Source organism: Parasteatoda tepidariorum, chromosome 8 (assembly GCF_043381705.1).
Source record: "Parasteatoda tepidariorum isolate YZ-2023 chromosome 8, CAS_Ptep_4.0, whole genome shotgun sequence".
NCBI lineage: Eukaryota > Metazoa > Arthropoda > Arachnida > Araneae > Theridiidae > Parasteatoda > Parasteatoda tepidariorum.
The window spans coordinates 78188092-78201354 of NC_092211.1; the positions used below are offsets into that span (position 1 = coordinate 78188092).

Genomic DNA, 13263 nt, shown 5'->3' on the forward strand with positions numbered 1-13263 from the left:
ATATATATATATATATATATATATATATAAACACAAAATAGAAGAATAATATAAAATATTTAATCGGAAAATGTAAAGGTTCTCTTCAGGACGCATTCCTTTATGATAAATGCGATATTTCGAAATAAAGAGTAATTATCCTAAGACAAAAATTACTTTTTATTATTTAGTATTTTATTTTATCATTACTGTTATATAACGGCAGAAATCAAGTTGGAAACATCAAATTTTATTTTATTAAAATACTTATATTTTTTAAAAAATAAATAAAATTTCATCAAATAACAATGTTATTTTGCAAAGTAAATAAAGATAGATACAGTATCTCAAAGTTGAAAAATATATATATTGAGTTTGAAACAATGAGAAATATATTTCTTTTGTTAATTAGTAAGCATCATTAAACCTAAAATATAGTACTGTAGTATCTATTAATTTTCTCATAGTTCTTCTGACTTTTAAATTAAAATCAAATCATTAATTGTTCTTAAGTAATTACTCAAATTAAATGATCTCACATTCTTGTTATTTATAGATCTCGCACATGCTCTTCAAGATCACGATCTCGTTCTCGACTCCAATCAAGGCGTACTAAAACACGATCTAGGTCAACTTCTAGATCAAGAACTGATGATAAATCACGATCTCCTTTGTTGCCACCTCCTCCTATTAAATCTTATTATCGCCATAGTCTTTCTCGTTCAAACAGTGATGTTTCAGATGATGAGAGTGATGGAGATAAATCTCCAATAAGAACATCACAACTTCCTAACATAACTGGCAGTTCAAAGTAAGTATTTTCTTTATGTTTAATTGAAGTATAATTCATTTTTCAAATGCATATATCGTTTTGCTATATATCGTTTAAATCGTTTTGTTATATTATCGTATTAAATCGTATCATATTAAATCATTTTGCTATAGTATTGTTAAATGTTATATATCGTTTTGTAGTGGCAAATAATTCGAATAATTTTTTTAAAATAAGCTGTAACATGTGTCTTTTCAGTGAACTTCTTATTCACCTGATTTTCCATGCAAATAAATAAAATGTAAGGCCATCATAGCTTTTTCTCAAAGCAAGGGGAAATTTTATTTAGTTCCATTTGAAAAAAGTGATATAATTAGACATATTTTGCATTTTATAAAATGTGATGCAATTAGGAAAAAAAGCTTTTTCTTTCATCGTATATTTGAAATTTTGTTTATTAATATTGAATAGATAAGCATAACTTGAGAAATTAACTGCACGTCAATTGATAATAACTAAGTATCAAGCAGGAAGAAGAAACAATTAACAGGGTGCGCAGCGTTTTTAAAAGTGCTTAAAGGTGCTTCCTTTCGTTTTTTAAAGCCCCTAAAGGTGCTTTTTTTCATTGGATGTTTTTAAAAAGTGCTTAATTTTCCCTTTTCCGAAATGAAATATTTTTTCTTTACCATGTTGATTTTCATCATGAATTATGCAAAAGGTAATTGTTCATATTGTTCTATTAAACCTTTTCACAATTATTTCAAACCCAATATAATTCAGTGTACCTTAGGTCCGTAGCGTCTTAAAACTCTTTTTTGTTCACATGTTTAATATTAGCTTGTGAGTCTGCATGCGTGTATACTGAGCTGGATTCAGTTGGAAGGATTTTTGCCCTCGCATGTGCTACTCTACTGCATTTTGCAAGACTCTCAATTTCAGGCTTCATTTTCCGTCCTTTGAAATCAAACCGAAAGATCTCTCGAATTTTCGCTGATTACAGGGACCAACTAAACATTGTCGAAATTTTTTCCTTGAAAGCAATAGAAAATTTTATTTCTCCTGTTAATTTCATTGTTGGTGACACACCATCGTCTTCGTCACTGGCTTTCTCGCGATATTCTATTTATAGATCAGTAGGATATCATGTGGGTCTCCAGACCAGTCAAGAATCCCAAAGCTTCATCTCCTCAAAATTTCCATTTCCCTTTTATTCATTAAATTTAAGAATTAATTGAGAATTTTAAAAGTATTATTTTTACCTGAGGGACCGCCCCCAGTTGCATAAAATTTAGTTAACTTTTATTGTTCTTTATTACTTTTTTTATGTTTATTACTTTTTATTAATTATTGCATTACTTTTAAAATTTCAGCACTCTTAAGTTGTTTTATGAGCTAACTCAATAATATTTAAAGGTCGGATTTTAAAAAAGTATGAAAATAGAAACTTATATTATTTTAAATGCAGCAAAAAATCTTATGTGTTTAGTTACGTAAAAAAAAATTCAGGTTTGTCATCCCAAAGAACTTAAATGATTTTATTTACTAACAATTGAAATCAAAATTAGATTTAAATTTATTTGTAAGAATAAAACAGATTTTCTTTCATCTATTGGGAATTTCAGGATTACATTAGAGAATAATAATTTTCCTTTTAATTATTGTAATTATAAAATTTTGATTCAAAATATTTAAAGGCGTTGAAATAATTCGGCCTGCGCAAATAAGCCTATGCCGTGAAATTTAGGATTTTGCGTTCCAGAAGCTTATAGATGGCAGCTACTTCTTAAAATTTTTACTCATTGAATGTTTTTCTGTTTTATTTTTTCAAGATGTTAAAAAAAGGGGTCAGCACTTCATTTATTTCTAAAGTTTTCATAATGATTTGGCAATTTATATTTTATTTCGATGTGGCTTTTCCAACTATAACTTTATTTATTTTTCTTATTTGTAGGCACTTCTTTATTATGTCTTATTTTGTTTACTTTTAAGACTTTGTGATTGTTTGTCATTTATATTTCTTTGCATTTACATTTCAATTTTTCTAAATGCTTTTCTTATTTGATTTTCCATTATGGGGCCTCAGGGCACTGTCAGTTTTTGGTTTCACCTCTGACAATTGAAAGGCTCCTGCGTGTTGGCAGGCAGTGTGTCCCCTGATGAAGTGCTGTCCTACCAACACACGTGTCTTAAATTTTTATAATTCTTGTTTTCTGCTAGAATTATTTTTCTGACTTTATAAATTAAAATAAAACAAATTTGAATTTAGCTGCTTTAAGCTCTTTTCTATTTTGATTTATTATTTTAAATGTTACTTACTTATTTTGTCTTTTTCTGAAGTTGTAAATTAATTTCATTCTTTGATTAGATGTGTCTTATAAAGTTAATGTATAGGTAATCTTTGCTTTCACAATTTCTGTATATGAAATTAGTTTTCAATTATGATCAGTTTTTTAAAATGTGGTGACATTTTAAAATCTCCTAATTAGTGTAAGATGATATTTACATCAAACTGTAGAAAATTGGATTGACAAAAAGTAGATTTATCAAGGTTTTTATTTATTTATAAATTTTTTTTGTATTAGATCAGACTCTAATATTATTTTAAGTTAAAAGCAGTAGATCTTTTTATGAAGGAAAATGTCATCGTCAAATTATTTTGCAGAATAAATACTTTTAGTATTAAAAAATGAAAGTAAAAAAATAAATAAAAATATTGATTTTTGAAAAGTAACTATGTGCTTATTTATTATTCATTACTTCTAATAATAAAAAATATGCAACATTACAATTAAAATCTGCAGCTAGAAATCTAACTCTATTCTATTTTTTCCCTGTTTTTTTTATTTTTTATGAATTGGTATAATTACCAATTAAGAATCGGAAAAAAAAAATTAGGAACCTTAAAATTTTTTTTATGAATATTAGAATGGACAACTTGATTTTCAACTTCAAGTTAGATATTAAAACGGGTTTAAATTTCAGTTCTGTGTAAGATTGCAATAATGAAATCAGTCAGAAATTCTAAATTTTCTGTTTTGAAAAAATTATTTTAGACTTTGTTTCAAATCTGGGTTATACTGTTTATTTATAATCCATTGTTGTCCCTTTTCCTACATGCTTTTTTCTTTTTCCCACATTTTTTTAAAGCATTTTATTTATTATTATTTTTTTTCAAACTTATTATTTGAGTATACTTTTTTCCTATTTGCCTTAATTATAAATTAGTTGTAATTTTACTTTTAATTGTAATCAGAGCTGAGAAAATATCTTAAGACCAGTATTGGTGCTCAATTTGTGCAATCCAAATGTTTCTTCAGTTCACAATGTTTGGTATAATTTCATCTTACATTTTTATCTGCAATACTAACTTGAATATTTCAGAATTCTATTTCAACTGTTTCAATAAAGTTAGATGATGGAAAAGTAAGTGAATCCTGAAAAGAATGAAATTTTAAAGAGATTCATCTATCATTAGCAAGCATTTTTCAAATTAGTGTTTAACATTGTTTGATTTTTAATAAAAGTAAGGCAAGTGCTTTCTGCAGCTGCCTAATTCAATAGGCTGTGCAAGTATTATATTCTGTTATTTTCAATTTTATAAGAGGTATAGATTTAATGAATGTTCAGCTATAATTTTCTGTTTAAGTAGTTTTATTAGTTTTCCACAATCTGATTGCATTACTTTCTTTTAATGGAAAAAAGAAGCATCCTGCCATAATTTAAAAATATTTCTGCTTAATTTTTAGGACCCTGAGTATAATAGACATTTTTATAAAATGAAAATAACTACTTAAAAGTAAAACTTTGTAAATTTCAAGTACAATTTTTCTTTCAGTATCTAAATTAAACCCTTGTAGTTTTTTAAAAAATTTTCTTAAAGTTTGTATTACTGGTTAAAGAATTTAAAAAATGTTTACCTAAACTAAAAAAAAGTTTGTAACTGCCTATACATGCTCACTATTTTTGTTAATCCAGGTAGTTTTCGATGTTTACTAAACTTGTATGAAATGTGGTAGTTCATTTAGAAGGTCTATTTGGAAATATTTCTTTTGTTTGTAAAACATAATTTTAAATATATATGTATATATATATATATGTGTGTGTGTATCTATATATATGTGTGTATATAAATGTGAGTGTATATATATATGTGTATATATATATAAAAAAAAAGGATAGTAACAACTTTTGTAAGAACTAGGTTTCTGTATGAAAGTTAAAGTGAACTCCTGAATTTCTTGTACATGTTTTAAATAGCATTGGCTATTGTCAAACATTAGTGGATTAAGTATAATTTTATGATTTCTTTTTCAGGCTGCAACCTCTTTTGGGTAAAGCTGGTCTTCCTACCAAAGTCAGTAAGAAATTTTTCTTTTTGCTAATCCTGAAAATTAGTCAGTATTAAATAATTTAACTGTGTTCCGTGAAGCAATGAGCGATTAATTTAAAATTGCTGATATTGACAATAATTTACATGAAAAAATTCAAAGGAATGATAAATTCATTTTAAAATATATTCTCAGGAAATTATTTGTTTTGAAAATTGGATTTGGAAACATTGATTTTTCTTCTCATTCATTAGTTGAAATCTTTTTTAGACAGAATTTTAAGAAATGTTAAATTTAATTTTCATTATTTTTTAAGCACTTAGTATTTTTGTCTTTTTAACAAAATTCATTGTATTTTAATAATTTAAAGGAAAGCGAAAATATTTTTTCTTCATTTCATGCTTATATATAAGTATTTTCTCTCCCATATTATCTGTGCTTGATGGATAGTTTTAAGAAATGTTTTAATTTTGAATTATTTTTAAGCATTTAAGTATTTTCATTTTAAGAGATTTGATATGCTTCAATTATTAGTTTTAGAAAAAAATAATAAAAGAGAAAACATTTTAACTTTTTTAAGTTTATAAATTGCACAAATCTTCCATGCTCCCTAAAACTTTTACTTGTGCTTAATTTTATTTATGAATAATAATTGTTTTGATACTGGTAAGAAATATGTGCCCCTCAACTATTTAAGGTCATTCTTAAAATTTAATTTGCTTGAAACTTAAGTTGGAAATGAAATTGATATATTTTTTTTTATTTATTTACATTTTTAGTAGACTGAAAGATTTTCTTGTGTGTGCATATTCTTTACTAAACCAAAACTGTTGTGAAGTTCCCGTTTTTTTTTTTTTTTTTTTTAAACTTTTATTAATAACAATATTTAATACATAGAGTAATATTTTAAGTTGAGAACTTAGTGTTTCTTTGACAAATATTATCTTTGTCTTGTAATAAATCTTTTTTTAAAAAAGAAGATTTACAATTTATTACTTTTATCATTATTGTTTGAATGATGCTAGTTAAATATTTGAAGGCAAATTACCCCAAAATTAATTGTAGCTAATTATTTACTGTTAAAACTTTTATAAATCACGAGTGTTATCAGTAGATAAATCTTACTTTCCTTATGAATTTTAATTTAAAGTCATGATTTTTCATTGAGTATTATTAAATATAAAATTAATTGTTTTTAAAGACATAGTTCTTCAAATTATATTAAGATGAAATATTTAAAAATTCGCTATGTTTTTCTCTTAGCAAAATGAATCCTCATGCTTATATGTATTATTCTGCATTGTCAAATTAATAAGAGTTAATTTACTTGCTTAAATATTAAGTATGAAACATAGCACATAATTTTTTTATCTTTAATTTTATATGTAACTTTAGTTGACATTATTAAAATTTAAAATCTGTTAGATTGTAATTAAAAATCTGTATGTTTTATTAATATTTAAATTTAATAAGGAAATTGATCAGTTTTCTTCTAACTACATGTCTAATTATCAAGTTATTATAAATAAGCTCTTTCTGAGTTCTATAGATAAATTTGAGTGGTCTGAGATCTATAGATGGAAAAAATACCTAAACCCTTTTATAAGTTGACCATATAGGAAAACTAATAAAGTCTTGTAATGAACAGATTTTTAAAATATTGAAATGAATATAATGTAGTTTTCTATTCATTAGTCATATTAGTTTGTGTTTACTGATAATTTATAAAAATATTTATGAATAACAACTGGTATGCATCATTATAAAAAATAAGCATATCTGTTAAACAATTAGTTTAGTATTTAATTTATATAAGAAAAAATATTTTTTTTTTTTTAATTAGCCTAATTTTTTTAAAGCATTGGTTAAAAATTTTTTTTAAGTAATGTTACAGGAATGTAATTACATTTATCTTTATTTTAATTGGTAATGCATAAGAAATGAGTAATAACCCAAATAACTTAATGTAAGAAATTATAACGTAAGAAAATTATAATATTGGGAAATATATGTCTCCATCTCCTTTAATTTGACTACTTAAGTTATGCATGACAAATGGGCAACTTACTGTATAATATTTCTTTATTATTTTTTTAGTGATATTTAGTTTATTTTTACTGCATAGCATTATAAATGTGATTTACATATTAACCAAGTAATATTCAATATACTAAACTGTTACAAAATCAAGACTATATTTTTTGAGTGAGTTTAAACGATGCATAAACTATATATCTAGTTGTATTTATTTGTAATTACCTAATTTGTAATTAATTTGTGTGTACTACATATCTAGTTATATTATTATGTAGTTATTTGTAAGTATTATATTGTCAAAAAAGAAGTAAAATTCAATTTTTTCTATACTTGAACCAGTCAAACTATCTTCCATGCCTTGTTCCTTCCTGTTCACTTCATGATCTCGTATTGTATAGCTTCCTGACCTCATCAGCTAAGTACAGTTTGAGGTAACCGAAATCGTTACCATTCAAAAAGATTCATAAACTTCAAAATAAATGGCAATCATATGGTGCATGAAGTTACCAGAAAGATGATGAAAGGTCATCGAAGAGAATGGAAGATATTTGACTGATAATTGTCAATTTTTTGTTTAAAAAAAAGTTGGTTTTATTTGATACTAAGAGACAGAAATTATCTTTTTATCAACCTAATAATACAAATTATTTACTGTTTTAGTTATACTATTTGTTAGTATTTATGTAGTTGTTTTAGCATGGTAGTCTCAGAAAGTATTTCAGTTTTGTCATCCCTCAACTTGGGTGAACCCAATCTTAGAGTCTTTTGATTAGTACTTACATTTATACTTCATGCTATAACTATGAAAAGTTAAATACTTTAAAAAAGATAAGAAATATAAGTACTTATTTTATTTTAGTTTTGACTTAATGATACTTTCACTGAATATACTTGTAGTAAACATATTGGTAATGGCCCCGTTATGAAATTTCAAGCTATTTAAATAAATAATATATCTTGATTGAATTTTTTAAAATTCAAAATTCTCTCTTAATATTTGTATTAAGATATAAAATTAATAGAATAAAAGTTTAATCCTAAATAGTTTTAAGAGTTCAGCTTTTTCTAGTAAAAGCATATGTCAACATTCATTTTGTAATTTATATTTCAGGGTACGAAACTAACTCCTCAAGAGCGCCTTAAAAAGAAAATGCAAATTGCCCTAAGGAAGCAATGTAAGTTTTTATTTTATTTTTTTTTTATTTTTAAATTTCATTTTGTAGCATTTTATGTATACATGTTTTTTTTGTTCATATTTATGATTAATAATATACTAACAACCCTAAAATAAAAAATAAGTAATGAAATTTTTGGTTATATGATGTAAATTTGACTCTTTTATTTCATTTTGTATGTAATTTCATTTTATTGATAGTTGTGATATGCTTACTATTATGTTTATATATTATTAAAAGATACACATTTCTATTTTTAGTAGTTATTATATGCCAACAATTCTTATACAAAACAAATTATTATTTTTTCAGATAAAGCTGATAAAAAAGCTCAAATGGAAAAAAGTGAAAAACAAATGCAGGAGAGACAAGTACTTGTTCATTCATAATTGTTTTGTTATTTATTATAGAAATGTTATTGATATATACCTATTAAAAAAGCAAAATTAATGCTCTTAGGAAACTACTCATGTTAAAAGATTAAAGCTTTCTAAAAATCGAAATATATTTTTATAATAATCGCAAATAGCTGATTTCTAAAAAATTTTTTTTGCTGAAATTTTATTGAAATTATTATTTTGAAAAGTAAAAAAAAAAGTTAATTTGTTGTAGTTAATTAAAATCATCAATCAATATTTTTTTTTTATTAAAGAAAATTATTAGTTGGCTGAGAGTGTCGTGCTTAAAGAAGTCTTTAAACATGTTGTTTTTCCTGAAAAAAACTACTTTTTTATCTCATGATTTAAGGAGAAAGTTGCATACTGAGTAGAAATTTCGTCACAAATGTATCCAAATGTGAAAGGTTCAGTCAATTAAATAACAATTAAATGTTTGTTATTTAACTGAACTCAGTTGTAATATAATGTTATTAATTATTTTTTTTAGTTATTTTAATGAGTCTTCCATTTTTTACAATTTTTCTCTGGCTTAAGAAAGTGGAAAAAAAATCTTGCTTGAGGAAAGGTTTAATTTATGTAGCTCTTTTTAAGAATTTCTCATCTTATTTATGAATAAATAATTGTACAGATATTTTAATAGTGTCAACAATTAGAAAAGAAAACTTTTATGCTAGTTAACTGATTGTAAGTAAAGGGCCTGTTAATCACTAAATTAATTTTTGTCCTCTGACATTTTAAATGTTTCTATGTTGTTGCTTTTTATTTCATATATTGCTATAATTTATAAAATTTTCTGTCATGATTAATTTTAACTGCTTTATCTAATTTTAATTTCAAAGTTTAAATTTGAAACTAATCATTAAATTTCAGGATAGAGCTGAGGAATTGAGAGAAATGGCTATTAAATTAAGACAAAGGTAGTATATTTCAATAGTTATTGAGGTATTAAGAAAATATTAGCTTTTAACTATTACACTATATTTTACATTTTAAATTTTGATTTCTAACTTTAATATGTCTTTATTAGTTGTTTATTAGTGATTTTCCTTTTATTTTAGCTGTATTCTAATTTTAAATTTAATTTACTTAGGGAACGAGAGCGAAGGCACAAAATGCGTGGTTATGGTTATGATTCTGACAGTGACACCACGTGGACTAAAAACCCTGATTATGATCCTAGAAATCCCGATAGTCACCATTCTAAGAAAAGTGGAACTGCTTCTAGCAGGAGTAGTAGTTACAGTAGTGATGAAACAAGTCCGACACAGTCATTTACGTCTAATAGTCGAAGGAGGAGTAGAACTAAATCACCACCTCCTCGCTCATCCAGAAGAAGTCCTGTGGAAGACAGGCGAAGGTCATCCCCTCCTCCATCTTCTTATCGGAAAAGAAGTCCTTCGCACAGAAGTCCATCTAGAAGAAGTCGAAGTCCTCTTTTAAAAAGTCCTACTAGAAACTCTGTAAAAAGTCCACGAAGAAGTCCTCAACACTCTCGAAGGAGCCGAAGCCCCGATCGTAGTTATCGAAATTCTAGGTCTCGCCAAAGTCCATCTCGTAGATATTCACCTCCAAGGAACTCTAGGAGACGTTCTCCTTCCAGAAGTCCTTCACGCCAGCATTCATCTTCTAGGCAATACAGGTTTAAATTTTTTTTCCCTTTCTTTCTATACCTCTTTTTACTTTTATTTATCTCAGGCAGTTTTAACATTCATTCAAAATTTTGTTAAAAGAATTACAAAGATGTGATAACATGATTAATAAACATTTTTCAGTGAATTTCGTTAACTCTATTCTAAAATGGAGATCTTTCATAAAATTTCATAAATCTTGATTTTAAATTTTTTTTTGTTGCAAAAATGGGGACGTTGATATTTTAAAGCTATAATTTTTAGTCCTTCATTGATTCAAAATCTGTGCTGAACTTAGTTATCTGTTACAATTCTCGATAAAGTTATAACTCATAAAATAATATAAATTTTGTGCAACTCTAAATCACATGAAAATCAATCAGCGTGAATTTGCTTTCAAACATTGCTTAAAGACTAAACACCTTATCAAATTAAAGGAACTGATATTAAGAATTATTCTTTGAGTTGGTGTAAATAATTTTCTAAAAATGTATATTTTTCATGTAAGTTCTGTGCTATTTAACCCCCTGAGTGGGAATGATCAGTGGTTCAGGCACTGAGCCTTCATTTTGAAAGATTGGAGTCTTTTTTTTCCCCCTGATGACAGCTTGAAGACTACACAGCTTCAGATTGGGTAGTAACCGCTTATCTTAAAAAGAGCTGGTGACCATATTGATGCCATCATACTATTGGTCTCAAAATTATGAGCCTTAACCACTCTTGACTGACAACTGACTGTTGTCACTATTGCTGGTTGTTGTTGATGCTCCACTTATTTAGCCCCTTAAGCATTATACACTTTAGCAGTCATTTTAAAATTTTACAATCCACATTACCTAATCGTTGAGGAAATTGCTAACTTACTATATCTTTCTGCACTATCTTATCACATAGAGAAAATCCAGTTTCTCATGTTGAGAAGGAAATACTTGGCCAAGTGCTTAGAGAGTTACATAATTAATACTTTCCCATCTTTGACTATCATTTTTTTTTTCATTTTAGTGCGATACTTATTTTGATGCACTGTTGTAGACTAAATTTTAAAGCTTTTGTGTGCTATGATTTTTAAGTTGAAATGCTTCATAATTTAATCAATGTTTTAGGTTTTAAAAAGAAATACATATCCATAGTAAAAAATAACACTTTGTAAGAGTAATTTCGGTTATTTATGAGGAATTTTTTAAATGAAGTTAGTTTAAAAACTTATAAATTTAATATTTTGACGAATATGACATGAATTTGGTTGAATTAACTATGAATAAAGTAGCGTTTAAATTTATATTCTCTACTGAACTCTGGAGAAACAGAAAATTTTAATTTAATGATCTCTAATGTCATTAAATAAACGAAGGACATTAAATAATGTATTCATAAACCACGTTTTTTTCCTAAATTGCATTTTTACTTCAAATATTTCTTTGGTGGGAATTGCTCCTAATATTTCCTATTTTGTTTTGATACTATTTTCTATAAACAGCACAAGACACTGAAACATTGCATTGTTTGCATGAAAAGAACACTTGGATTATTATTATATTATTCTAAGCCTTTCAAATGATTTGTTTATGTTAAATTTCCTATTATTTTTTATAGGCGAGGGAATAATTCACCACGAAGATCAAGGTCCCCATCTAGGACTTACGGCTCTAGACCTTTAGTTGATTATTAAATCGAAATATTTTGCACACAAAAACTTTTTTATTTGGAAATTTTGATATGTGTATGGTGAGAAAGGGATTGGATTTCAGGAATATATTTGTCTAATATATCAAATTTCATTCATCACAAATCACTTTTTATCATTCCATCTGAATTAAGAAGAATTTTTACTTAAGTCATAATTTTTGCCAAAGAATTCTTAGAAAATGATATTAAAATGAAATAATTCCTTTATAATTAAAGAAGAATTTTTAATCTGAAACATTATTTCTTTACTAAATTTGCATTGGGAAGGAACCAAGGTTGCAGGAGATATTACGAGTTACGTCATTGAAAAGCAAAATTGAAGAAAAAATTTATGTAAAAAAGTATTCAATACAAAAAATATATGCATAAAAAAGCATCCTAAAATGTACACAACAAGTGCTCTTACATGAAAGAGTATCTTGAAAAATAAAAGAAAATCTAAATATGCAAATTTCATCAAAATTCTGGCCTTAATCATTACATATCATGATGAATTTGAAAATTATATAGCTTATGAAATAGAAGGCAAATAACTTGAAAACACGTTTAAACATCATTCTTTTGTTAAAAGTTTTTATTTTTTTTATTTTGAGTGATTTTGACATAAATTTAAACTTACCTAAATCTCTCTCATTATTGATTGATAAAAAAAAATAAAAAAATTACATCATGATCAAAAGTGATTCTTAGTGAATGAATTAAACTTGCATGCATATTGTATGAATTAAACTTACTAATAAAAATAAATTATTTTTATTTAAGTAATAGATAGCAATAAGTCATACCTTAAAATAAAATGTTATAAATAAAAATGTGTTATTTTCAATAAATAAAAAAAAAAGCTTTTTTCAAATTACTGTAATTGACTTTAAATATTTAACTCTAAAATTCTATAGCATTCTATAAATGTTTTTTGCCATCAAACAAGATGTTTTAAAATATCACTTATAATAAATTTTTTATGATTTTGACTTAAGAGCATGTTCAGCTTAGTTAATGTTTCACATTTTTGTATAATTAATTATATCTCTATTACAATAATCTGTCTTTTTAGTATTTGACAATTAGCTTTATTATTTAAAAATGAAAAAAGTTTTTGCCAGATTAGCATTATTTTATCATTTATTACTGAATTGCTATTGATTTAAATACTTAAATCAATAAAATAATGAAAGCAATATTTGATGCCTGTGTTTTAAATTTTTACAATATTTTTTTCTGAATATGGTATTTGGAATGAATAATGAAAATGTATTCAGA

General features: G+C 25.6%; 1 protein-coding gene across 1 annotated transcript in view; it reads left to right on the forward strand.

Moving 5' to 3' along the window:
• Positions 1 to 12440, forward strand: part of LOC107438167 (CLK4-associating serine/arginine rich protein) — a 31986-nt gene extending 19546 nt beyond the window's left edge. Inside the window, exons 14-20 of the mRNA XM_016050379.3 lie at positions 536 to 790; positions 5066 to 5105; positions 8228 to 8291; positions 8604 to 8662; positions 9560 to 9606; positions 9780 to 10328; positions 11911 to 12440. Of these exons, the coding sequence (XP_015905865.1) occupies positions 536 to 790; positions 5066 to 5105; positions 8228 to 8291; positions 8604 to 8662; positions 9560 to 9606; positions 9780 to 10328; positions 11911 to 11986 (1090 nt within the window). The 3' untranslated portion in view covers positions 11987 to 12440. The remainder of the gene's footprint in view (positions 1 to 535; positions 791 to 5065; positions 5106 to 8227; positions 8292 to 8603; positions 8663 to 9559; positions 9607 to 9779; positions 10329 to 11910) is intronic.
• Positions 12441 to 13263: the final 823 nt, after the last annotated feature.